At 38.3% G+C, this 26,519-nt stretch overlaps 1 protein-coding gene across 4 annotated transcripts; it reads left to right on the top strand.

Moving 5' to 3' along the window:
- Window positions 1-119: 119 nt before the first annotated feature.
- Window positions 120-26,438, top strand: LOC107847784 (probable glutamate carboxypeptidase AMP1). 4 transcript variants are annotated; one of them, XM_016692265.2, is made up of 10 exons: window positions 120-1,314; window positions 13,025-13,267; window positions 13,755-13,907; window positions 14,002-14,070; window positions 23,106-23,193; window positions 23,319-23,402; window positions 23,681-23,769; window positions 24,109-24,225; window positions 24,724-24,858; window positions 26,154-26,438. In XM_016692265.2, the coding sequence occupies exons 1-10, from the start codon at window positions 370-372 to the stop codon at window positions 26,337-26,339; spliced, it is 2,109 nt and encodes a 702-aa protein (XP_016547751.1). In that variant the 5' UTR covers window positions 120-369; the 3' UTR covers window positions 26,340-26,438. The 4 variants fall into 4 exon arrangements, with proteins under 4 accessions (XP_016547751.1, XP_016547754.1, XP_016547753.1 ...); XM_016692268.2 differs by lacking the exon at window positions 26,154-26,438 and adding an exon at window positions 25,119-26,139 and having other exon boundaries at window positions 156-1,314; XM_016692267.2 differs by having other exon boundaries at window positions 157-1,314; window positions 23,690-23,769.
- The last annotated feature ends 81 nt before the right edge of the window (window positions 26,439-26,519 follow it).

Genomic DNA, 26,519 nt, shown 5'->3' with positions numbered 1-26,519 from the left:
TTTTAAAGTTGTTTTTGGAATATCTATGGCCAAACATCATAAATCTTATAAAGTGAAATTTTTTTCGAAAAAAAATGAATAATTTATATGGCCAAACGGCCTCTAAATAAAATAAAAACATTGGTTAAAGAATTTATTCTCATCGTTTCAAGCGAAAAAACAAAATAAAAGAAGCAATGAAACCCCACTCAACTTGTGTTCTCATCAGTTACTTACATCAATTACACAACGCCAAAAAAGAAAGCAACAATGATTTGAACATTTCCAAATAGTAATCCAGTCCCAGGTCACTTCACCATTATAGCACACCATTTGTTCTTCTGACAATCATTATTCATTCTTTCATTCATCTGAGAAAACAAAGAAGAAATGCTTCAACTATGCTCTAACCTCCATTTTTCTAACAAAATCTCAAAACGAACCTGGACTTTTCTCTTTATTCTCTTCATTCTAGCTTTCTTTACAACCCTCCACCATCACCAAAACGCAGCAGCAACTCATAAAAGTTCCAATTTCTACCTGGACACTTTCCTCTCTTCCGCCACTAACTACACCCTCGCTACTTACCTCCGTCACCTCACCCTCCACCCCCATCTTGCTGGTACCACCCCTTCCCTTCACACTGCTATTTACGTTAAATCCCATTTCCAATCCTTAAACCTTAAAACCCATGTAACTAACTACACTGTTCTCCTCTCATACCCTTTATTCTCTTCCGTTACTCTCCATTTCCCTAACGGCTCGGTCCTTGCTTTAACCTTGTCTGAACCGGGTTTTTCCTCCTCAACGGGCATCGTGAAGCCGTATCACGCTTATTCACCATCCGGGTCGGCGTACGGTAAACCGTGTTTTTTGAATTATGGGAGGGAAAAGGACTATATCACGGTCAGTGCGCATGGGGTGAAGGTTATGGGATGTATTGGGATAGTGCGGAGAGGTGGTGGTTTGTCAAGGAATGAGGTGGTGGAGAAGGCGGCGGTGCGTGGGGTGAAGGCGGTGTTGATGTTTACGGAGGGTGATGATGATCAGTTTGCAGGAGGGGTTGAAAGAGGAACAGTGATGGGTGGTTTAGGGGACCCACTAAGTCCAGGGTGGGGTGGGGTTGAAAATGGTGAGAAGTTGAAAGTAGATGACCCGCTAGTGATGCAAAGGTTTCCTAGTATACATTCATTGCCAATATCAATGATGTCAGCAGAGAGAATATTGACGTTACTCGAGGGAGCTGAGATGCCTTATGAATGGAGAAAGAGTATGAAATGTAGTACTAGTGGAAGACTTGGCCCTGGCCCGATAATGCTCAACTTTACCTACCAGGTTAATTGACCCCTCTTCGTCATGCTCCCTTTTTTTTGTTTCAAACTTCTTCATTTTGTCCTACACGTTGATTATGACTACTATTATTTGACGGTTTCTTGAATGATCCGTTATTTTAGTTCTAAAAAGGAACTTTTCTATTTTCTAGTGAAATGAGATGGATGCGGAGTTCTATTTTGAAGTGTTTGGATTTCACAAAGTTTATAATTTACTAATTTTGGTGAATTTCTTGATAGATGATGGTTAAAGATATCTTCTTTGTTGTCATGTGTACTTTTGGTAAAGAAAGATTACATTTCCAAATACTGCCTAAGCATCATTTTGGCGAAGTAATGAAATGACATTTGACCATAAGAAACATCTTGGATGTGGGGGTGGGTGGTTTGAGTAGGATAGTTCAGTCTCACCTTGAAGTTATGTTTATATATCGGGAGTAGCTAGGGAAAAGGGATGTCGGAGGGTCTGGGCTATCTTGTAATGGAAAGCTGAACCTGAATATTTACGTATATAGGTTGGCCTGAAGATGCTTATCTTTAGGCCATGGTTGACTTTTTGAATTTTACACAACTTGTAATGAGACTTCCCTCTGTAAATACTTGCTAGCAGTTTTGCTGCTGTTTCAGACAATATCCTTTACTAATTAAAAAAATAAAAAGATGCTTACCTTTTGTTATGATAGTTTGTGGCTGATTTAGTCATCGAGGTTTGATCAATTTGGCATGCAAAGGTAAGTTAGTTTGTGGCTGATCGAGTCATCGAGGTTTGATCAATTTGGCATGCTACGGTATGTATTTTATGATAAAATTTTAGCAAGTTTTTGAGGTACCTATGTCATTCTCATTCAACACAGGGGACCGTCAAAGCAATTGAGAAGTTCCATTTTGATTCTAAGTCAATTTGCATACCCTACCCTAGTTGGTTTTCTTTTGCTGTGAACTTTGCTGTCTCTGTTCAACTTCCAAGTTTCTCCACACACGGTGGTCTCCTAGGAGGACTTTCAAGATTTAGAACCAGTCTTCATGTTTGGTTGAGACCTTAGGTTGCTTCTTGGGCTTCTGGTAGCGATTGTTCTCAAAATGGGCTTTTACAATTAGCGAATAAAGCAAGTCTGCTTCTGCTGATTTAATCATGAAGTGTGCTCATGATGCTACAAAATAGAAAATCTTACAAAAATAATGATAACAAAAAAACAAGCAGCAGCAGAATAAGAAGAGAATTTCAATAAAATTCGCAATGATTCGAAGTCAAAAAGCCAGCAAACTACATTTTAACATATGGATGCTATCCTATGTAAACATATCTATTAACTTCTTTTTTGGGGTTCTTCCTGTTCGAGGTTGCCTTCTTCCAGTATTACAAAAGCAGGATGAAAGTTCAGTTGAGAATTTAAAATACGTGCCAAGTAGCTTGTCAAGAATTATTCTTTGAGAAGGTGCAACATAATCTATGCAATTCCTGGGGTGTTGACCACCTGCAAGCTGGACGTGATAATTTTCACCATGTCCTGAATATGTAGAATGTTTGATTCACTAGCTAGATTGAAATAGAAGATATGACCTTCTTTTAATATGCCAAACAAAAACACTGTAGGTAATTGTCTTCCAGTGTTTACTATGTTTCCTTTTATCCCAATAACTAACGATCCAACTAATCAAACATAAAAAATGAAAATCATATCCATATAATTTTACACTTCTCGTACCATCAATTGGTTGCTCATTGTTGTCAAACATTAGCTGGCTTGTCAAGCTGATCTAAGGTTGACTTTAGAAAAAAGAACATGAATTTCTAGAGTCTGGATTCTTTAAGTTGTCAAAAATTAAATGCAAGGTTTTTGATATTTTTTAGTTGCTTGATGACGTTCGTAAAACATGATGGCCAAGTTAGGAGAATTTTAGTGCATCAAGGGGGAGGATGGTACAGTATTGGTTGAGGATGCCCTCATTAGGAAGAGGTGACAGTCTTATTTCCGTAGAATTTTAAGGAGGACGAAGGTTTCGTGCTGGGGGACTTGGATAACTCAGATAGGTGTCGCGATTATGGTTGTTGTAGACGTATCAAGGTTGAGGAGGTCAAGGGGGCTATTCGTAGGATGCGTAGGGGCAGGGCGACTAGGCCAGACGAGATTCCAGTAGATTTTTTGAAGAGCACTGGCGGGGCAAGTTTGGAGTGGCTGACTAGGTTGTTTTAACATCGTTTTTAGGGCTGTGAAGATGTACGAAGCTTGGAGATGGTGTAAGATGATTCCATTATATAAGAACAAAGAGGACATTCAGAGTTGCAACAAATATAGGGGTATCAAGTTTTTGAGTCATACTATGAGGGTTTGGGAAAGGGTGGTAGAGTTGAGGCTGAGGAGGATCGTGATTATTTCTGAGAATTAGTTCGGTTTCATGCCAGGTTACTCGACTACTGAGTCACCTCGTGAGGAGATTAATGGAGTAGTTTTGGGAGAGGAAGGTCTTGCACATAGTGTTCATTGATCTTGAGAAGACATATGACAAAGTCCCCAGGGAGATTGTATGGAGGTGCTTGAAGGCTAGAGGGGTGCCCATGACGTACAATAGGTCGATTCAGGACTTGTATGACGGCGCGAAAACTCGTGTGAGGATGGTAGAAGGAGATTCGGAGCACTTTCCTATTTTGACAGGGTTGCATCAGGGGTTGACTCTTAGCCCATTTTTATTTGCCTTTGTGATGGATGTTTTGGCGCGTCGTATTCAAAGGGAGGTGCCTTGGTGTATGTTATTTGTTGATGATGTTGTATTGATTGATGAGATTCGGGGAGGAGTTAATGATAAGTTGGAGATTTGGAGACAGATTCTTGAGTCTAAAGAATTTCGGTTGAGCAGAACCAAGACAGAATACTTGGAATGTAAGTTTAGTAATTTGTCTCATGGGGCTAATGTGGTAGTGAAGTTGGATTCTCAGGCAATTCAGAAGAGAGGGGAATTGTGAGATTGACGAGGTTGCCACATATCGTAATGGTGCAGGGTGGTTAAAATGGAGGCTTGCATTGGGAGTCTTATGTGATAAGAAAGTGACTCTGAAACTTAAATGTAAGTTCTACAAAGTGGTAGTTCAACCATCTATATTGTATGGAGCGGAGTGTTGGCCAGTTAACAACTCCCACATTCAAAAGTTAAAGGTGATGGAGATGAGAATGTTGCGATGGACGTGTGGCTTTACTAGGAGAGATAGAGTTAGAAATGAGAATATTCAGGAGCAGGTGGGAGTGACTTTGGTGGACAAGATGTGGGAAGGGAGGTTATGTTGGTTCGGACATGTGATGAGGAGGTGCTCGGATGCTTCAGTACGGAGGTGTGAGAGGTTGGCTATGGATGATTTTAGGTGGGGTTGAGGTAAACTGAAGAAATATTGGAGAGAGGTGATTAGAAATGATATGGAGCAGTTATAACTTATAGAGGACATGACCCTTGATAGGAAGGTGTGGAGGACGCGGATTGGTGTAGAGGTTTAGTTGGTAGGAGTTCGTCCGTAACAATAAGGAAGAGTGCTTTGTCTGCGTCTGGAGTTTCTTGTTCGTGGTGTTTTGGTGATGTCCATGATTTTGAATAGATAGTTTATAGTATTATCTTGTGGTTATCTTGTTTCTTATATTCGCTAGCAGTGTGTTGTTCCATTTTGTTGTGTGCTTTTATGTTTTTTGTTTGTTATACTATTATCTGTCCTGAGCCGGGGTTCTATTGAAAACAACCTCTCTACTTTATCTGAGGATCCGAGGTAGTGGTATGGACTGTGTACACATAACCCTCCCCAGACCCCCCACTATGTGGGAATGCACCGAGTATGATGCTGTTGTGTTGTTAATTCTTATCTTAGTTGTACAAATCACATAATATGTGGCTGATTCATGCACAACATCTCTTAAATTGTAAAGTGTTAACGTGAGTGGTATACAACTATACCTAATTCCAGAGTTGTTATTAATGAAGAAACGATAAAAACTGTGATGTGATGAGGTAGCTTAATTACATAATTTATCACTCAGCTTTAACATTTTTCACTGAAAGTGGTTTGGGTGAAATCCCTCGGTTTTCCTTTGCTAATTTTCGGCAACTACTTTTTGATCTCCTCTCACTTCCTGCAAATCGCCGACACCGTCAATTGTTCACCGAAGGTCTCCGCCGTCACTCGCCTCCGTCACTTGCCGCCACGTCCTCCGAAATTAAAAAGTTCTCCGCTAATCCGATCACATTCTATTTCCAATTTCGGAAAGAAATTGTGCCACCTACCACCACACATCTCCGGTGGAGTACCCACCACTGAAGGACGCTTCCCGACTACCACCGACGACCAAATCTTGATTTTATTTTTCATCCACCCATCTTTCTTCTTGATTTTCTATGGCACTCACCACTAGCCAGCAAGAACCCGAAGCTTTAATCCGACGACCAGCGACCTAAGGAACTCACCGGACCACTGGAATTCATTAAAATTTGCCAACAAAATTAATTGTCTGCTTGTTCTCATCGAGTTCCAGATCGACCTGCCACAAAGTGACCCGTGCTATCTATGGATTCGACTGTTTATTGTCCAAGTTCTATCTTTCCTTCTTTGCTATTTTTGTTCTGGTTGTGATATTGATATTTGCGTGCGACTTTTCTTTAGTTTCCGAAAGTTATTTTGCTATGATTCTTGCTAGTTAGTAGTATAGTTTGTCGTATTGCATTTCTTGCAAAAATGATTGCTAGATTGTGTTATTGTTATTGTTATTGCTAGTAAGTAGTATAGTTACGTTCACTTCTGCCAATTGCGTGCTGATTTTTGTTATTAGTTATTGTAGTCGCCTTTTATGAATTTTTAGTATATTCACCCTTGCTAATTGCTTGCTGATTTTGTTATTAAAATTGATCACTGGATCTTAATAGTGGTTTTATTGCTTTGGGATACGTTGTTGATTCTTGATTTTTTCCTGTAGATTTTGTTTGTTTTCCTTAGCATATAATTGACACATCTTCACACGTCATTACTGATTTCTTTCATTATAAACACTTGTTTCTTTTGAAGCCTTGCCTATTTGTTTTTTAACCTTACCTATTTGCGCGTGTTCTTATTTTTCTCTTATTGAGTAGTGGCTTTGATGGTTGATGGTAGACTAGGGTCATGCCATAGGTCGGGGTTGGGGTCGGGATCGGGGTCCAAGGTGAGGTCGGGGTTAGGGTCAGGGATGAGCTCGGGCTTGGGGTGAAGGGTAGTAGGGTTAAGTGACATAAGGGAGCCTATAGGTTGGGAGTTGGGTCTTGGAACATAGGAACTCGTCAAGGTAAGTCCATAGAGCTTGTGAAGATTTTTAGGAAGAGGAGGATTAGTGTAGCTTGTGTCCAGGAGACCAAATGGACTAGGTCTAAGGCGAAGGATGTGGACGGGTATAAGTTATGGTACTCTGGTAGCATGAGGCATAGGAATGGGGTGGTATCTTAGTAGATGAATAACTTAAGGGGCAGTGGAGGCTAAGCAGGTCAACGATAGGTTGATGTTAATTAAGTTGGTCATTGAAAAGTCTACGTGGAACGTCATTAGTGCCTATGCTCCGCAAGTGAGTTTGGATGAGGAGGAGAAGAAGAGCTTTTGAGAGATTCTACATGAAGTGGTGAGAGGCGTTTCTAGCACCAAGAAGCTTTTTGTAGGAGGTGATTTCGATGGGCATATCGGGTCATTATCGAGAGGCTATGATGATGTGCGTGGAGGGTTCGATTTCGGAGAAAGGAATGAAGGAGGAGCCTCACTTTTTTATTTTGCTAGGATTTTGGTTTGGTGCTAGTGAATTCGATCTTCCCGAAGAAGGAGGAGCACCTTATTACCTTTTGTGGTTTGGTGGCCAAGACTCGGATAGATTTTTTGCTCCTTAGGAAGGGTTATAGAGTGCTATGTAAAGGCTGTAAGGTCATACCTAGAGAGATTCATTTGACCAAATATAAGCTTTTGATGATGGAATTGGGAATCCAGAAGGGCAGAAAGAAGAGGGTTGTGAAGGATCGACCCAGGATTAAGTGGGGTAGCTTGACTTTGGCCAGTGCTTTGGAGATAGGGGAGAAGTTGATTACTAAGGGGGCTTGGGAGAGTAGAGAAGATGTGGATAGTATGTGGGAGATGACTGCTAGTTGCATCAAGGAGATTGCTAGAGAGGTATTGGGTGTCTCTAGAGGTCTATCGGGCAAGCACCGAGGGGACTGGTGGTGGAACGAAGAAGTTAATAGTAAGATGGAGACTAAGAAGGTGGCTTATACGAAGTTGATGGAGAGCAAGGATGACGAGGAGAAGTGGACAAATAGGGAGAATTATAAGTTAGCTAGGAAAGAAGCTAAGTTAGCAGTTACAACGGCTAAGACAACTTTCAAGAGCTTGTATGCGGCTTTAGAGGAGAAAGGTGGGGATAAGAAGTTGTATACGCTGACCAAGGGTAGGGAGCGGAGGGCTCGTGACCTTAACGAAGTGAAGTGCATCAAAGGTGGGGATAAGAAGTTGTATAAGCTAACCAAGGGTAGGAGTGGAGGGCTCGTGACCTTAACGAAGTGAAGTGCATCAAAGGTGAGGAACACCCTCATTAGGAGGAGGTGACAACCTTATTTTCGTAGACTTTTGAATAAGGAGATGGACGAAGGTTTATTGCTGGGGGACTTGAAGCACTCAGAGAGGTGTCGCAGTTACGGTTATTGTAGGCGCATTAAGGTTGAGGAGGTCAAGGATGCTAGTTGCAGGATGCGTAGGGGTAAGGTGACTAGGCCTAACGAGATTTCAGTGAATTTTTGGAAGAGCACTAGCAGGGCAGGTATGGAGTGTCTGACAAGGTTGTTTAACATCATTTTTAGGACGACGAAGATGATAGTAGCTTAGAGATGGAGTACGATGATTCCTTTATGGGACATTCAGAGTTGCAACAACTATAAGGGTATCAAGTTGTTGAGTCATACTATGAAGTTTTGGAAAAAAATGGTATAGTTAAGGCTGAGGAGGATCGTGACTATTTTCAAGAATTAGTTTGGTTTCATACCAGGTCGCTTGACTATTGAAGTTATTCATCTTGTGAGGAGATTAGTGGAGCAGTATTAGGAGAGGAAGGACTTGCACATGGAGTTCAGCGATCTTGAGAAGACATACAACAAAGTCTCCGGGGAGGTTTTGTGGTGGTGCTTGGAGGTTAAAGGTGTGCCAGTGGCGTACACTAGATCGATTTTGGACATGTACGATAGAGTGAAGACTCGTGTGAGGATAGTAGGAAGAGATTCAAAGCACTTTCCTGTTTTGATTGGGTTGCACCAGGTCTCGACTCTTAGTTCATTTTTATTCACCTGGGTGATGGATGTATTGACATGACATATTCAAGGTGAGATGCTTTGGTGTATGTTATTTGTTAATGTTGTGTTTGTCGACGAGACTCGGGGAGTAATTGATGATAAGTTGGAGGTTTGGAGATAGACCCTAGAGTCTAAAGGGTTTAGGTTGAGGAGGATCAAGATGGAGTACTTAAAGCGTAAGTTCAGTGATTTGATGCATGAGGCTGACGTGGTAGTGGAGATGAATTCTCAGGCCATTCGGTATAGAGATAATTTCTAGTATCTTGGGCCTATGATTTAGGGGAATAGAGAAATTGATGAGGATGTCATGCATCCTATCGGTGCAAGATGGTGAAATGGAGGCTCGCTTTGGGAGTCTTGTGTGGTAAGAAGATGCCTCCTAAGCTTAAAGGTAAGTTCTACGAGTGGTAGTTCGACCGACTATGTCGTATGGAGTGGAGTGTTGGCCAATTAAGAACTCCCACGTCCAAAAGAAAAAGGTGATAGAGATGAGGATGTTGAGATGAATGTGCAGACTTACTAGGAGGGATAGGGTTAGAAATGAGATTATTTGAGAGAAGGTGAGAGTGCCTTTGGTGTAAGACAAGATGCGGGAAGTGAGGTTGAGATGGTTTGGACATGTGATGAGGCGATGCACGGATGCCCCAGTACGGAGGTGTGAGAGGCTCGCTATGGATGGTTTCAGACGAGGTAGAGTTAGGCCAAAGAAATATTGGAGGGAAGTGATTAATCATGATATGGAGCAGCTACGACTTACCGTGGATATGATCCTTGATAGGAAGATGTGAAGGACGTGGATTAGGGTAGAGGGTTAGTGGGTAGGATTGTGTCTTGTTTCTATTCATGGTGTTTTAGTGATATTTGTGATTTCGGATAGATAGTTCATAGTATTACTATTATCTAGTGGTGTTTTTGTTGTTTATTTTTATATTTTCTGCTTGTTATATTGTTATTTGTCATGAGCCGGGGGTATTGGAAACAACCTCTCTACTCCATCTGAGATTGTGGTATGGATTGCGTACACTTTATATTCCCCAGACCCCATTGTGTGGGAATACATAGGGTATGTTGTTGTTGTTGTTGTTATCACCCAGCTTTGAAAGTTGAAATATTCAAATCTTAGAGATATAGATTCAGAGTTCTGATACCTCAAATTATCAAATATGTATTAATGTAGTTAGTACAAGCAAGATCCTTGCATGAATAACTTAATGCTACACAAATGTTCCATCAATAATTAGCTTTTCCTGTGTCTTCCTGATAAGTTGAAAGGAAGACCGAGCAGAACGATGTCTGATTTTCTGTAATCGAATGTTACATATATTTTTCACCATAATAAGCCACTAGTTATTTCAATTTTTGAGTTGACTCTGTCGAGTTTTGCATTTAGTTACTGTAGTAATTTTAGTTTAACAAATTGTTTAGCTACAATGAATTTAAATTTCGAATTTTAGATTAGGTTGTTTTAGTTGTTGAGAAATTTTAGATTATTTTGAAATTCAAATTATGCTGATTTTTTTTGTTTTATGTTGGCTATTTAAAGCCCCTCAATGCTTAATAAACTTATTGGAAAGCCATTGAAAGCTTATTGAAAGCTTGAAAGTCATTTCAATCCAAAGAGAGTCATTTTAATCCCTTTTCGCTGCCCCATTTTTTTTTAAGAAAACAACAGTGGTATCAAGAGCTTTATTGATCTTACGGGATCTGTGAATTCTTCCAAAGCGCTACCATATCATTTTTAACCCGTAAGGGCCACCTTTTTTAACCCGTTAGGGCTACCCATTTTAACCCGTCAGGGCTACCATTTTCAACCCGTACTTATTTTCAAAGCGTTGGGCTATTTTTAACCAAAAAGATGTCAAGCAGTAGTCTCTCTTTGAATGCCCCAAAAATTTTCATAGACAAAAATAATCAAATTTGTTCTGTGAAAAAATCATATCTTGAAACCTATGCTTTATGTGATGTTGAGATGAAAGAAAAATTCTTACAATATTTTATGAAGCCTATGAAAGCTCTTTCAAACAAGACAAGATTGTTGATGTTGTTCTTTAAGCACAAAACCAAAAGAAGAAAAAAGAAAGTCCAAATTCAAAAAAGAAAAAGATCAAGAAAAATTCAGATCAATTGCAAGAGCACAAATCGAGGAGGAACAACTTTTAAATTGTAATAACTAAAGCAAAGGAGGAGTGTTGAGTTTTGCATTTAGTAATTTTAGTTTAACAAATTATTTAGTTACAATGAAATTAAATTTTAAATTTTAGATTAGGTTGTTTTAGTTGTTGAGAAATTTTAGATTATTTTGAAATTCAAATTATGCTGATTTGTTTGTTTTATGTTGGCTATTTAAAGCCCTTCAATGCTCAATAAACTTATTGGAAAGCCATTGAAAGCTTGAAAGTCATTTCAATCCAAAGAGAGTCATTTTAACCCCTTTTCGCTGTCCCATCTTTTTAAGAAAAAACAAGAGACTCTTTCACCTAGTTAGGAGAGTTGTTTTTAATAAGAGAGGAGGATCCTTTGGAGAGCATGGTCCTCCAGATGAGAAAGCTACAGTTTATGGAAATAATCTTAATGTTAACATTCTTTTCAAATAAGCCGTGTCACGTTCTTTTCCTACGTTACCCAGAATGTATCAACTTTTTTCTCGAAGAAAATGTCTTTCACCAAGCAGATAAGTGTTTTTCCAATGTCATGTACTAACTAGGTATAGTAGGACCCACTTTATACTTGATAGAAGTTCACATTTCTCAAGGAGTTCATGCTTTCCCTTTGGATTTACTCATTTAAATAGCATGGATTTCAATTCTTGCTTTAATAGATGCTTTTGTTCAAATTTGGTCGTAACAGTCTCCAATTATGCCAAGGCGTATCTGTTTTCTTACCAAAAGAAGCTACCCAGAATGTATCAACTTTTTTCTCGAAGAAAATGTCTTTCACCAAGCAGATAAGTGTTTTTCCAATGTCATGTACTAACTAGGTATAGTAGGACCCACTTTATACTTTATAGAACTTCACATTTCTCAAGGAGTTTATGCTTTCTCTTTGGATTTACTCATTTAAATAGCATGGATTTCAATTCTTACTTTAATAGATGCTTTTGTTCAAATTTGGTCGTAATAGTCTCCAATTATGCAAGGCGTATCTATTTTCTTACCAAAAGAAGCGGGTGTTTTATTGTCAGATTCTGCTAGGAGCGAGTTACTTGTTACAGCTGCCTCAACTGTTGCGTCACCTCTACTACTTTCATTATCAATACGAATATTCATAATAGTTATTTCCAAGTTTACAAGTGTAGCTTAGTGGTCGATAAAGTAGGTTGAGAACCATGAGGTTTTAGGTCCAATTTCTAGCGGATGCAAAATCACCAAGTGGTTTTTTCCCATCTGTCCAAGCAGTACGTGTGTTGGCCCTGTGGAATTAGTTGAGGTGCTGTCCAGCTGACCCCGACACCACAGTTATCAAAAAAATTACCTATTGCCAAGTTCAGAATTATGTGATTTCTCAAAGATTCTAACATTTCCACGAATGTTGTGAAGTGCTTGAAAGGTTAAATATATTTTTTGGTTGATAGAAAGGAGAAGTTGCTTCTGATACTTCTTTTTTGGAGAGGTAACACGCACACACCCCAGGGAACTACACCTAAAGTATACTCCAGTAATAATTACAATTAGTCGTCAGAACTGCAAAACCTGCTACTTATCTACTTGTAAGCATTCTAGAACACAAGAAATGTCCTCGACTTCTAAAGGATATTCATGTTTATACCAAAAGAAAGTTGCTCCTGATAGTTATTTCTCCATTATCACACAATGGTTATTTAGATCGGCATTTTAAAAGACATTCTTTAGTGTCCCTGAGTCTAGCATGCATGAGTCGATATATTAGGAAAGTCATATTGGTCAAAGGATTTTTTTTTTTTCTATATTGAACATCTCCTTCTCTCAGTTGTTTAATCCCATCTTTGAAGAGATGTGCAGTTTGTCAGTTTCATCAAATAAATAGATCCTTTTTGCAACTTTCACCTGTTAATTTTCTTGAAAAATCTAACTTAATTCTGCAGCGTGTGAATTCATGTAACCATTAGCTTTAATTGAGTCTTTTCAACTTTATTTTGCTTTGTGTATTCTCTGACAAATAAAATATTAAGATCCACATCATCTCTCATATTGACATTCTTGTTGCCTTGTTTCATTTTCTCTATTATAAATGTCTTTCTAATTTCTGTAATGATTGAGAGTATTCAAAAAGTTAATATAAGTATTTTACTATATTTTTTTATAGAAGTGTTTAACAACTAAAGTTTCCCAACAAAATGATGAACTTACAGGTCACTCAAAACCAGGTTAGGGCAGAAATTTATTGAAGTGTTTCTGCATTATTTCTGATTTCAGGGTGAGAGAAAGATAGCAACAGTTCATAATGTTTTTGCTGTCGTAAAGGGATCAGAAGAGCCCGATCGTTTTGTACTTCTTGGAAACCATAGAGATGCATGGACTTATGGAGCAGTTGACCCCAATAGTGGAACTGCTGCCCTGCTTGACATTGCTCGTAGATATGCTCTTCTCATGCGTTTGGGTTGGAATCCTCGAAGAACAATCATTTTCTGCAGTTGGGATGCAGAGGAGTTTGGGATGGTAGGTAATGTTCTATCTCTAGGGGTCATCACCATGTTTTACCGTCTGATGGTAGGATCAGGTGCAACTAGAACATACTGGGAGTTATTTTCCATTTTTGGAATTGAGTATGCTAATTCAATGAAATAGGCGTATGATTCTCTTTAATAACTTCATGTTCTGCTATTGAACAAGAATTTTACGTCGATGCAGCCCATAAATCTGGCTGGATGATTAAACGGTAGGATTGGCCATAAAATATAAAATTATTAAGTGGCTGTAGTCTATAAGCCTTTGTGCATGTTTTATGGCATTGGGCTATTTAACATTAGTGCATAATAGCCCATCACAGATATTCTAGAACGTGATTCTGGCTAATGTAATATTAGACATCAAAACCTCACCGGGCAGAGGTTGATTCTTGTCTACTTTCTCAAAGCTACCAGGGTTATTCTAATGATCTTTACTTTTATTTTGCACTCATCTTGTTCTTTCTTCATGGATCCAGATTGGATCGACTGAGTGGGTTGAGCAGAATCTTCTCAACCTTGGTTCTAAATCTGTGGCCTATCTAAATGTGGATTGTGCAGTTCAAGGCCCTGGGTTTTTTCCCAGTACCACTCCTCAGTTTGACAATCTGCTTACAGAGATCACCAAGAAGGTAAGCCTGCTGTGCTGCTAGTTGGTGGAAGTTTTACACAATGATGCCTTTTTATCTGATGTTTTAGCGAATTCTATTTGATTTGCTGGATAAGGTTACTGACCCAGACTCAGAGGGCATGACTGTTTATGAAAGATGGACAGCTTCTAATAGAGGTATCAAGGTAAGTTTCTCATGCTTTCTTTTTCTTTATTTCCTTAAACAATCTTTCATCAAGCAAATTACAAGTGTAGCGTATACCATAAAAATAGAACTAAGAAGATACTTCCCGATTGATTAGAATTTTATAAAAGAAGGTGGTCAAGATTACTTATATCTAAAGGGAAGTTCCGGATGAAGAATTTTAGGCACATATGGCTATATGTTATAGCAAAAAATAAAACTTCTAAGCTAATCAAAGAAAACAGAAAAAGGACATTCATATTTTCTTTTGGGCTTTGCATACAAGTTTATATTCTGAGAGTTGTAGCACATGAGAAAAAACTTCTATATATGAGAGTTGTACCAAATCGAGGACATGGCCTTAGATAAAAAGTTGTGGAGGCATGGATTAGGGTAGGAGGTTAATTAGATGGTTGAGCGTTGTCTTTCTTATTCTAGAGTAGGAGGTTGGTTAGATAGTTGAGCGTTGTCTCGCTTATTCTTCTTTACTATTAGCCATACTGTGAGTTATATTTCTCTTATAGTTTCTTGTGCTTTGGGTTTGGTTATTAGCTGTGGTTCTTATACTTCGACTATCATCGTGTCTTATTATGACTATTGTTTCGGATGATTTGTCAACGTGTCTATAGTATTTTGCCATGACTATCTTCATTTCCGTTATTTCTTTCTCTATACTGCTTTGGACTATTTTTTTGCTTGAGTCTAGGGTCTATCGGAAACAACCGCTATTTGGGTGAACCCTCTAACTATTCATACTTGCGAATATTTGGGTGTCCAACATCGTCCAACTTTTTATCATGTTAATGAAGGAAAGCTTGAACCAAGGGCTAGGAAGGTCATATTCGTAGGATATGTGGATGGAGTAAAAGGGTACAAACTTTGGTGTATGTCCTTACTCAAATTTGTAGTTAGTAGAGATGTTACCTTCGATGAATCCTCTATATTTGATCCTTGTAAAGTTTTTATGGAGTTATCAGGAAACGAGAACAACGAGCAAATGGAGCTATCGGTGGAGCTTACCAAGGAGAAGGATCAAGAGACTCAAGTTGATAAGTCAAAAGATACAGATCTTGAAGAACTTGTTGTCAATGAACCATACACAATTGTGAAGGGAAGGGACAAAAGGCAATTACGAAAATCGAAATGCCTTATGGAGCAATCAAATCTGACTGCATATGCATTCATAGCTGCAGAAGAAGAGATTAAGGATCTTGAGCCCTTCTTGTATGTTGAAGCAACTTCTTGCAAGGATGCTGCACAATGGTGGTTAGCCATGAATAAATAGATAGAGTCTCTCCACAAGAATCAAACATGGGTCTAAGTTGAAAGGCCAAAGGGGAAGAGGATAGTTGGATGCAAATGGATCTACAAAAAGAAAGGAAATTCCAGAAGTGGAAGATGGTAGGTTTAAGCGAGATTGGTTGCAAAGGGTTTCAGTCCGAAAGAGGGAATTGACTACAATGAGATTTTCTCTCTGAGCGTGAAGCATAGCTCAATTCATATGCTACTAGCATTGGTTGCCTAATTTGACTTGGAGCTTCGACAACTTGATGTCAAAACTACTTTCTTGCATGGTGATCTAGAAGAGACAATCCATATGGATCAGCCTGAAGGTTTCCTAGCTGTGAGGGAAAAGAATATCATGTATGCCAACTATAGAAGTCTTTATATGGTTTGAAGTAATCCCCTAGACAGTGGTACAAGAGGTTTGATGCATTCATAACTACACATGGAATCTCAAGGAGTGCATTTGATAGCTATGTGTATCACAAGAAGATGTCTGGTAACTCTATGATTTATTACTGTTGTATGTTGATGCTATGCTTATTGCTGCTAACAGCATCACAGATATAAATGCTTTGAAGAAACTGTTGAGCAAGGAATATGACATGAAGGATTTGGGAGCTGCAAGAAAAATCCTTGGAATGGAGAAGAAGACGGTCTTGTACATCATTCTCAGAAGAGGTACATTGAAAAGGTTCTTGAGAGATTCAATATGCATATGAGCAAGCATGTAAGTACACTGTTAGCTCCTTATTTTAAACTTTCAGAGTTACAAATGCCGCAGTTTGAGGATGAAGTGGAGCATATGTCAAATGTTCCTTATGGTAGGTATCATTATGTATGCTATGGTATGCAAACATCCAGATATTGCTCAATCTGTAAGTGTGTTAAGCAGGTACAGAAAGAAGCATTAGGAATCTGTCAAGTGGATATTGAGATATCTCAAAAGAGCTTCTGATTTTGGCCTAATCTTTTGAAAAAGTGAAGGTATCTCAGTTCTTAGTTATATGAATTCTGAATATGCAACGGATCTTGATAGAAGAAGGTCCCTAGCTAGATACATCTTTACTCTTGTTGGCAGTGTCATTAGTTGGAAATTGACTTTACAGTCGATTGTCGCTTTGTCTACAACAGAGACAGAACATATGGTAGCAACGAAGGCATTGAAAGAAGCTATCTGGTTGAAAAGTTTGGTGGCAAAATTGAGTTTGGTTCAGCTAGAATCAACTCTAACGTGTGATAGTCAAAGTGCTATTCATTTGATTAAAACTCAAAGATTTCATGAGCACACCCAACAAATTGATGTTAGATTCATTTCATTTGTGATGTCATTGAAGAGGGAACTATCATGGTTGTGAACGTTATCACGACGATAACGCTGCAGACATGTTGACCAAGATAGTCCCACTTGCCATGTTTGCACATTGCAAGGACTTGGCGGGGTTATGCATCAACTGATGCAACTCCGAGAGAACAACTGCTAGATAGAGCTAGTATGTTCAACAAAAGTTTGATTCTTCTTGTTCTTTACGACGGCCAGTAAGCTTAGAAATTTTGTCGGGTGTTTTTCATATGCATGCTTGAAAACGCAAACGAAGGTGGAAGGTGGAGATTGAAAGAGTTGGTTTTGGTTTTTTATGGATTATAATCCATGTGGAAGAAAATCCTCTGTGCCAAATTACTTGGCTAGGAAGTAAACTTGGAGAGCAAGCAAAACTTGTGGAGGACAAATTTTGTATTATTTTTCCTTTTCTTATTTTGTGCTTAGAGGCCAAGTTTTGATACTTGGAGCCCAAGTTTGGCTATCTATAAAAGGATGGTCATTCTTCATTGTAAAACCATCCCAAAATTCATAGTTATCCATTGCAAGAGTAGAGAGTTAAGAGAGCAATTCTCTTGTGTGTGATTGAGATCTCTCCCCTTTTTTTATTAATATAAAGGCAATTGTTCTCTGGTGGATGCAATATCATTTGATCCGAACCACGTTAAATCTTGTGTTCTTTCTCTTGTTCTTTATTTCACGTTTCTGCTAACAATGTTGTTGTTGCAAATATAATGCATTGGCTCGTAAAGTCATCATTTCTCATGTCAGTATTTCTTATATAAATTTATAATAGCTACTTTATTGGCATAATTCAATGATATCCATAACTATATGAACATTTACAAGAAGAATGTTTAATTTAGTTTCATAATGAAATGACCAGTTTAAATATGTCATAATGTTAAATTGACAGAATTGGATATAGATTGATCTTAGAAAAAAAGGACATACAGTGATCCTTTTAAAAAAGAGGGGATGGGAATGATTACATTTGTATTTCTTCATTAGTATAAGACGCATCTAATAGTTAAGAAAGTACATTTTAAACATTTTAAATGGACTAAAGTTTTAAGGAACCAGAAACTACAACAGAGAAAGAAACAAAAATTATTATAAATTTATGTCGCAAAGAAATTAATTGCAGAAGTAATGCAAAAGTTAGTGTTGTTTGTGAGGGGATTCAAAACAACCAAAATTAGCGTTGTTGCCTGGTTAGCGAACAACTATTTTGCTGTTAACTTCTTAAAATCATTTAACCCACATTTAACCAGTTTTTCACTTGTTTAATTGTTTGTTGAAATGGGTTAACCTGGTGAGCAATGCTCAGGTCATTCAAAAAAGTAGTAGTTTCAAGTACCTTGGGTCTATTATCCAGGGTAATGGAGATATTGACGAGGTTGTCACCCACTGTATTGTAGCAGGGTGGATGAAATGTAGTCTCTCCTCTGGAGTCTTGTGTGATATGATTGTGCCTTCTAAACTTAGAGGTAAGTTCTACAAAGTGGAGGTTAGACCAACGATATTGTATGAGGCGGAGCGTTGGCCTGGCAAGAACTCTCACATCCGAATGATGAAGGTGGCGGAGATGAGGAGGCTGTGGCGGATGTGTGGGTTTACTAGGAGAGGTAAGATTATAAATAAGGTTATTGAGATGAGGTAAGAGTAACTTCGGTGGAGGACAAGATGCGAGAAGTAAGATTGAGATGGTTTGATTATGTGATGATGAGGAGCACAGACACCTTAGTGCGGAGGTGTGAGAGGTTGGCTATGAATGGATTTAAGAGAGCTAGGGGTAGGGGTAGATCGAAGAAATGTTGGAGAAAGGTGATTAGACATGACATGGGGCAGTTATCGCTTACCGAGGACATAACCCAAGATACAAAGATGTGGACGCCGCGAATTAAGATAGAAGGTTAGTAGGAAGGAGTGTGTCCATGCTGGGAGGTAGGAGTGTTGTGTTTTGTGGTCCGTACTAGTAGTCGTAGTGCTAAGCTTGTAGTGTCGTGTTCTTGGAGTTTAGTGATATTTGTGTGTTTCAAGTAGATCGATTGTAGTATTATTTTGTGGTAGTCTTGTTTATCATATTATCTGTTAATCATATTATCGGGGGACACAAGCATTGTGCTGGAGGACTTGGAACACTTAGGGGTCATTTGGTAGGCCGTATTAGGAGAAATAGTCCATGTATTAAGTGTGGTATTAATTAATACTATGTTTGGTAGGATTTTGAACCAATGTATTACTAATACCATGTATTAGTTATACAACCTACATGGTATTATAGGGTATATTACTAATACTTCACATATGGTGGTATTAGTAATACATGGGTTTTAATACCATGGGATTAGTATGTATAAAGACAAGAATATCCCTCAAATTCTTTTAAATGTTTTTTTATTTTCTTAATTTTATTTTTTATATTTGTACTAATAAATTTATTCAAATAAATTAGTTTACAAATTTTATTATTATTTACAAAAATGTCCTTAAATTTCCTTAATTTTTTTCTAAATCTTTTTCAATTTATTCAATATGAGTTACTTCTTTTCAATTTATCAAAATAATACTATCCCTCCAAATAATTTTAGTTATAAAAAAAACTACTCCATTAACTCAAAAAAATATTTATTGGTCAAAATCCGAAAACAAATTGCATACAAGCTTTAATTTTGTAAATAGGATATCCATAAATAAAATAATTTTTCTACTTAGTTTTAACACTCTATAGAATACAATTTTATTTTAATAATGATTTTATCGTCTCATCCAAAAGTTATACGTACCTCCCTCCAACTTAAAAACAACACAAAGTGGGAACAACAAGCAAATGATGAACAAACAAAGAAAAGATAATAAAAAACTAATTTTTGTAAGTGAATGATTAAATCTTGAAATTTTAAAGCAAATAATTAGTTATATTGTTAAATTTTTAAATTATAAAAAAAGAATAATAAACTATTGCAAAAAAAAATACACAAGTTATATTATGTCGAGGGTATTTTTGTAAACAAACAATATTCTTTTTAAAATATAACAATACATATTGCTTTTAATACATCAAACCAAACACTGCATAAAAAATAATCCCAGTATTACTAGTCCTTGCACTACTAATCCCAGTATTACTAATACAACATATTCAGTATTATCTTAAACACTCTACCAAACGAGTCCTTAGAGGCATCGTGATTATAGTTATTGTAGGCGTATTAAGGTTAAGGAGGTTAGAGGTGATATTCATAGGATGCATAGGGTTAGAGTGACTAGGCTAGATGAGATTCCCGTGGATTTTGAAAGAGCACGGGCGGTGCAGGTATGGAGTGGTTAACTTAGTTGTTTAATGTTATTTTCTGGACAACAAAGATGCTCGAAGCTTGGAGATTGAGTACGATGATTCCTTTGTACAAGAACAAGGGTGCCGTTTAAGATTGCAACAACTATAGGGGTATTAAGTTGTTGAGTCACACTATGAAGGTTTGGGAAAGGGGTGGTGGAGTTGAGGTTGAGGAGGACCATGACTATTTCTGATAATCAGTTCAAATTCATGCCCGAACGCTCGACTACGAAAGCCATTCATCTCGTTAGGAGACTGGTGGAGCAATATTAGGTGAGCAAGAAGGACTTAAACATGGTGTTCATCGATCTAGAGAAGGCTATGACAAAGTCCCTAGGGAGGTTCTACGCAGGTGCTTGGAGGCTAGAGGTGTTCCTATGGCGTACACTAGGTCAATTAAGGAAATGTTAAATGGAGCTAAGACTCGTGTAAGAACTGTGTGGGAGAAGATTTGGAGCACTTTCCCATATTGATAGGGTTGCACTAAGGATCGTCCCTTAGCCTAGTTTTATTTTCCTTGGTGATGGATGTTTCAACGCTGCAAGTTCAAGATGAGGTGCCTTAGTGTAAGTTATTTACAGACGACAGTTTTGATTGACGAGACCCGCAGAGGATTTAATGCTAAGTTGGAGGTTTGGAGGCAAAACCTACAGTCTAAAGGATTTAGGTTCAGTAGGCGCAAGACGGAATATCAGGAGTGTTAGTTTAGTGAGGGGACACATGAAACAAACGTGGTAGTGAAGCTTGATACTCAAGCCATTTCAAAGAGAGATAGTTTCAAGTATCTTGGGTCTATGATACAGGAAAATGGTGAGATTGACGAGGAAATCACACATGGTATTGGTGTAGGATGGGTGAAATGGTGGCTCACATTTAGAGTCTTGTTCGATAAAAAGGTGCCACCTCGACTTAAAGGCAAATTCTATAGAGTGGTGGTCATGACCAGCTATGTTGTATGGGGCGGAGTGTTGGCTAGTTAAGAACTCTCATATTCATAAGGTGAAGGTGGCGGAGATGAGGATGCTACGTGGGATGTGTGGGGTTACTAGGATGGATAGGATCATAAATGAGGTTATACGTGACAAAGTGGGAGCGACTTCGGTAGAAGACAAGATGCGTGAAGCAAGGTTGAGATGGTTTGGGCATGTAATGAGGAGGGGTACGGATGCCCCAATGCGGAGGTGCGAGAGATTGGCTATGGATGAATTCAGGCGAGGTAGAGGTAGACCGAAGAAATATTGGAGGGAGATGCTTAGACATGACATAGAACAGTTACAGCTTACCGAGGACATGACTCTAGATAGGAAGAAGATGTTGAGGACGCGCATTAGAGTAGAAGGTCAGTAATGAGGAGGTGTACGGATGCCCCAATGAGGAGGTGCGGGAGATTGGCTATGGATGGATTCAGGCGAGGTAGAGGTAGACCAAAGACATATTGAAGGGAGATGCTTAGACATGATGTGGAACAGTTACAACTTACTGAGGACGTGACTCTAGATAGGAAGATGTGGATGACATGTATTAGAGTAGAAGGTCAGCAGGATGGGTCTAGTTGTTGTAGCATTTCACGGGTAGTATCTTGTTCTTGGAGTTTTTGGGTGTGATTTGTGGTTTCAGGTAGATTGCTACTTTCTGTTGTTTTGTTACTGTCTGTTATTTTGTTACTACCTTTTGTTTCTTATTCTTCTATTATGTTTTTTCCTACGCTGTTTGGTATCGAGCCGGGTCTATCAGAAACAACCTCTTGACCTCACCTCTGAAGTAGTGGTACGGACTGCGTACATAATACCCTCCTCCCCAGTCCCCACTATATGTGAGTATATTGGGTTTGTTGTTGTTGTTCGGTACTACTATTGTTTCTTGCTTTTATACTACATCTTTTCTAGGCTGTTTTTGTCTTGAGCTGGGGGTTTATCGGAAACAATCTCTCTACCTCACCTCTGAGGTTGTAATACAGACTGCGTACACTCAACCCTCCCCTGACCCCACTTTGTGGGAATATACTAGGTTGTTGTGGGTTTTTTTTTTGTGTGTGTGGGTGGGGGGGTCAAACAAATTGGGGAATTTTGCCACCAACGGCGCACACATATGTATATATTTTGTAACCGGTGTCACATTCTTTATAGGTAAAAAAATGTGAACAAAATAATAAATTATTATCATGATATCATTTTTTTAAAGAGAGAATTCAAAAAATTACTAAACTCTCTACTATGAGTTTTTATCTTTCGAAATGTATCCAGAATAGCTTCATTAAAAGTACTAACAACTAAATATGTCCTTTTCTGAACTACTTTGATTTTATTTATTGTCAACTAAACAACCAAATCGGTTTTAGTTCAAATGGTTTGATTGCTCCTTAGATTTTTAGAGGCTAGTCGTTGGATTCTCAATAACAATCTCCAAAATGACAAAAACGTATGACAGCTGCTGGTCGGATTTGAACTCGCGAGCTCTACTAGTGATTTTCCATGCTTAACCAACAGATCAGTTAGCCTTTTCTTCTCAAATGGCATTGTTTGTCTTTTTATTAGAGAGAACTTGGTTTTGCTTATATCTATGTATATATATTCTGTAAAAAAGTTTCCGAAGAAGCGGTGACACCGCTGCTTATAATGTGGCTCCCCCCTGTTTTCCACTACTAAGTTTGAAGCATTTTAAAAATGTTTAGTGACTTCAGATTTGGTTGAGCAATTGTCCCTAATTGCAAGTCTTTGCATTTGGAAAGAGTTCTTTATCCTCCGTAAAAAGCATTTTGTAGGAGAATGAAATGTATGGTACCTATAATCTAAGTTGTGCGGACTCTTCACTTTGGATGCCGCACCTGTGTCGGATTCTCCAAAAATACACTAGTTGTGGAGAACACGACACGCACCCGTTGACATTTTTGAAGAGTCCGAGCAACATAGCCTATAATAAGATGCCCCTTGTAACTAGTTCTACCTAAACTTCTGTTTCTTCCTTGGTTTCTGGCATGGACAAATGAGGGATACTCTTGCATCCATTTGCTTCCATGATTTATTGGCCGGTTTATCTGCTCTTCTGTACTTTTCTTTGCTTCATGCAAGTGTGATGGTCTTTGCATTTGCAGATTCAACGGCTTAGTGGAGTAGATTCAGACTTCTCCCCATTTTTGCACCATGCAGGTGTTCCTTCTGTTGATCTGTACTATGGCAGAGGTACTGTGCTACCATTCTTAGCTAAACCCGACCAAACTCAAAATCACCCACACAATGGGATTTCAGTGCATCCAAGGTACATTGTGCCTCATATATTCTTTAATGATTTCGTTGTTCTCTGGCAGATTTTCCAGTTTATCACACAGCATTTGATTCCTACAACTGGATGGTAAATTTTGGGGATCCATTCTTTCAGCGGCATGTGGCAGGTAGTTACTTATTTTCTGTCTCTTCTTTTGGCGGCATGTGGAAGGTAGTTATAAATGTAGCTTTAAATGTTTCTGTAGCTTATTGAAAGCTACTGACTTCATATATATGTTAAGACACATTTATTTAACATTAAAGATATTTCTTAATATCTAAAATTGCATATGTTTGATCTACATCGATACAGGTTTTTTAGGGTTTTACTTTTTGTTTTTGCTTTTTCACATAATGATATAGAGATGACAGCCTTTTCTTTGTTTTCTCCTCCCTTTCCTCGTAGTGACAGCAGTTTGGGGACTTCTTGCACTTCGCTTGGCTGAGGATCCGATTTTACCTTTTAACTTTCTCCCATATGCCACTGAGCTGCAGGTATGTAGAGTTTAAAATTTTGAGGGTTTCACTTTTGGAATAAGCTATTGTGAATACCTCTGACCTACAATTAGATGAATATGTTCGAGTAATTTGTTGCTTCCAAATGCACACGCAAGCTCACGTGGTCGCCAAGTAACACAGTGACTCAAGAGTTGGATATCGTGCCTATAGGGACTTGCTTTCCGGTTTATTAAATTCAATTACTACCAATTAATTATGCAAGTGTTTTCATCACAAGTCGATTTATGTTGATTATGTTTTCAATGAACACCGCACAAGCTCTCTGCTTCTTCCTAACACGCCCTTTGCAATGGGTTAATGTCTACCATTTTACAGGACTATACGCGTATCCTGAGTGACTTGTTGGAAGGAAGCAGCATCTCGTTGCGTCCTATTACTGCTGCCACTCAAGAACTTGCAGCTGCAGCCAAAGAAACTCTAGAAGAAGCAAAGGTTAGATTATTTTACTTTCTTTCTTCTAAAGTAGTTATGATCAGATACCGAGAATTGGGAAGTGATGGAGAAAATTTTGTGGAATGGGGTCCCGAAATACATGAAGGTCCTTACGTAAATAGTTGTACTTTGTGGTGGAACATAGAGGAAACACGAAAGGGAAATTCTCATAATAAAAACTGATGGTAAAAAAGGAGAAACAATAAATGATACCTTTGTTTTCTATTACTTGGATTGCTGTTAGCATAAGTTTATAATATGAGATGGCGTTTGACAGGTTTCCCGACAACCAAGATTCAGTGGGTTAGTAAAAATAAGTACAAGGGCCAAGGACTGCCGTCTGTTTCCCACTACTTGTGCTATTATTTTGTGTGGGATGAACGTATAAAAATATTTCAACTATATTTTATGCTTTGCTTGCTTCTCATTTTAGGATATTTCTTTAATTATTACTCATGATTATTCACTCTGCATCTCTATTTGTATTCATAAACCTAGAAACTGAAAGAAGATGAAGCCATGGATCAGCACACAGCACTGAAACGACGGATATTAAATGACCGGCTCATGTTTGCTGAGAGGGGCTTTTTGGATGCAGAAGGGCTTCAGGGAAGACCATGGTTCAAGCATATGGTAGGATTTTTCTCCCTATTAGTATAGTTTAGATTTCACGTATCATCATTAGGTTCCTTTTCTGATCAGTACCTCTCAAGATTCGGATCTCATCCCATATCACCCTTGGATGTGTCGAATCCCATAGGAAATCCTCATTCACTCGGCTCCCTGAAGCTATGATAGTTATAGAGCTGGAAAAAGTATTAAATACATCCCAATACTTTTGACTACTGTAAATTAATAGCTAAAGAAAGCCACCTTTGAATGACTTTGTTTAGGACTATTTTCATCAAATTGGTCTGCTCCAAATGTTGCAGTGTAGGCGTACACTCCCATTGCCAAGGTCAATTTACTAAATGGACATGTAGAAGAGCACACTTGGTATAGTCCAGTTGGATGCACAAGTGGTTTTCTCGTCTCCACAGACATTGACCTTGACGGAGAAAATCTATTATGATGATGATACTAATTCCTGCTAAAGAGGAATATTATCAAATCTTAGTTCCTAGTATTTCAATATCTCATGAATTGTGAAATGATAAGATTAACATTTAAGATCATTTACAGCCACCACAAAAATAGCTGGGAGGATGGCATAGGTCTTGTATCTTCCCCGGTAGGAATCACATAAGACAGCTCCCAGAGGGTGAAGATGTGAACTGTCCCTGTCCATTTACTGACATTTTTTGCTGCTTCAGCATCGTCTTTCTCCATAACTTTAGTAAGAAATATGACTGAACGTCGGTGCTTTTTTTCCCTCTTTAGTATGTCCGAAAACTTGATCTGTTTATTCTAATGAAAGGTATTTCTCCCTCGTATAATTTGGCTGTTTGTAAATTGGCACTGTATCTTATTTAAGGATTAATTTGACATAGCACAAATCATTCTGCTGGTTCACATTCAAACCATTGATTAGTTAATAAATTATGTAACAAACTCTAGTAAAATACATCTATAAGAAAAATAACGTTGTACTCGTAGGTCAAACTTGGTTTACTTTATCAGTAAGGGAAGGAGGGAGATACTCCCTCCGTCCATCTTTACTTGTCTACTATACTAAAAATAGATGTGCACCAATATTTGTTCAGTTTGGAAAACCAATGGATAACTTACACATTTTATACTCAGTTATTAATTACAGTCATTACCTAATACATTTCTCAAAGCATTAAATTAATTATATGAACGGGTTATATGGTAAAATTACCACTATAATTTACTGTTTCGTAATTTGTGTGCCAAGTAATAGTGGACAACTATTGATGGACAGAGGGAGTATTACTCTTACAAGTGTTTTGAGTTTTGGAATGCAGGTTTATGGCCCTCGTAATGATGGTGAAAGTGAGTTAGATTTCTTTCCTGGAATAGCGAATGCAATTTCTAAATCCTCAGGCGGCCTGAACAGTGGAGAGCAGAATGCAGCAATTCAACATGAGATTTGGAGAATTGCAAGGGCAATACAAAGAGCTGCTCATGCACTTAAAGGTGAACTTACTTGAAAGAGAATGCTTACAGTCGAAAGCGTTAACTCACTTGTACATTGCCTTTTCACCTTTTTATAATTTGCAATTAAAGTTTTGGGATTCTTCTTTTTTCCACTTCGTGGGTTGAACACTTCCTCTCTTTGCTTTTGGATTTTTGGCACCCTGATCGAAACAATTCAACGCTAGGCAACTAAA

Source organism: Capsicum annuum, chromosome 11 (genome assembly GCF_002878395.1).
Source record: "Capsicum annuum cultivar UCD-10X-F1 chromosome 11, UCD10Xv1.1, whole genome shotgun sequence".
Taxonomy (NCBI): Eukaryota; Viridiplantae; Streptophyta; class Magnoliopsida; order Solanales; family Solanaceae; genus Capsicum; species Capsicum annuum.
The sequence above is the reverse complement of the archived record's forward strand: the minus strand, read 5'-3'. Positions and strand labels throughout refer to the sequence as shown.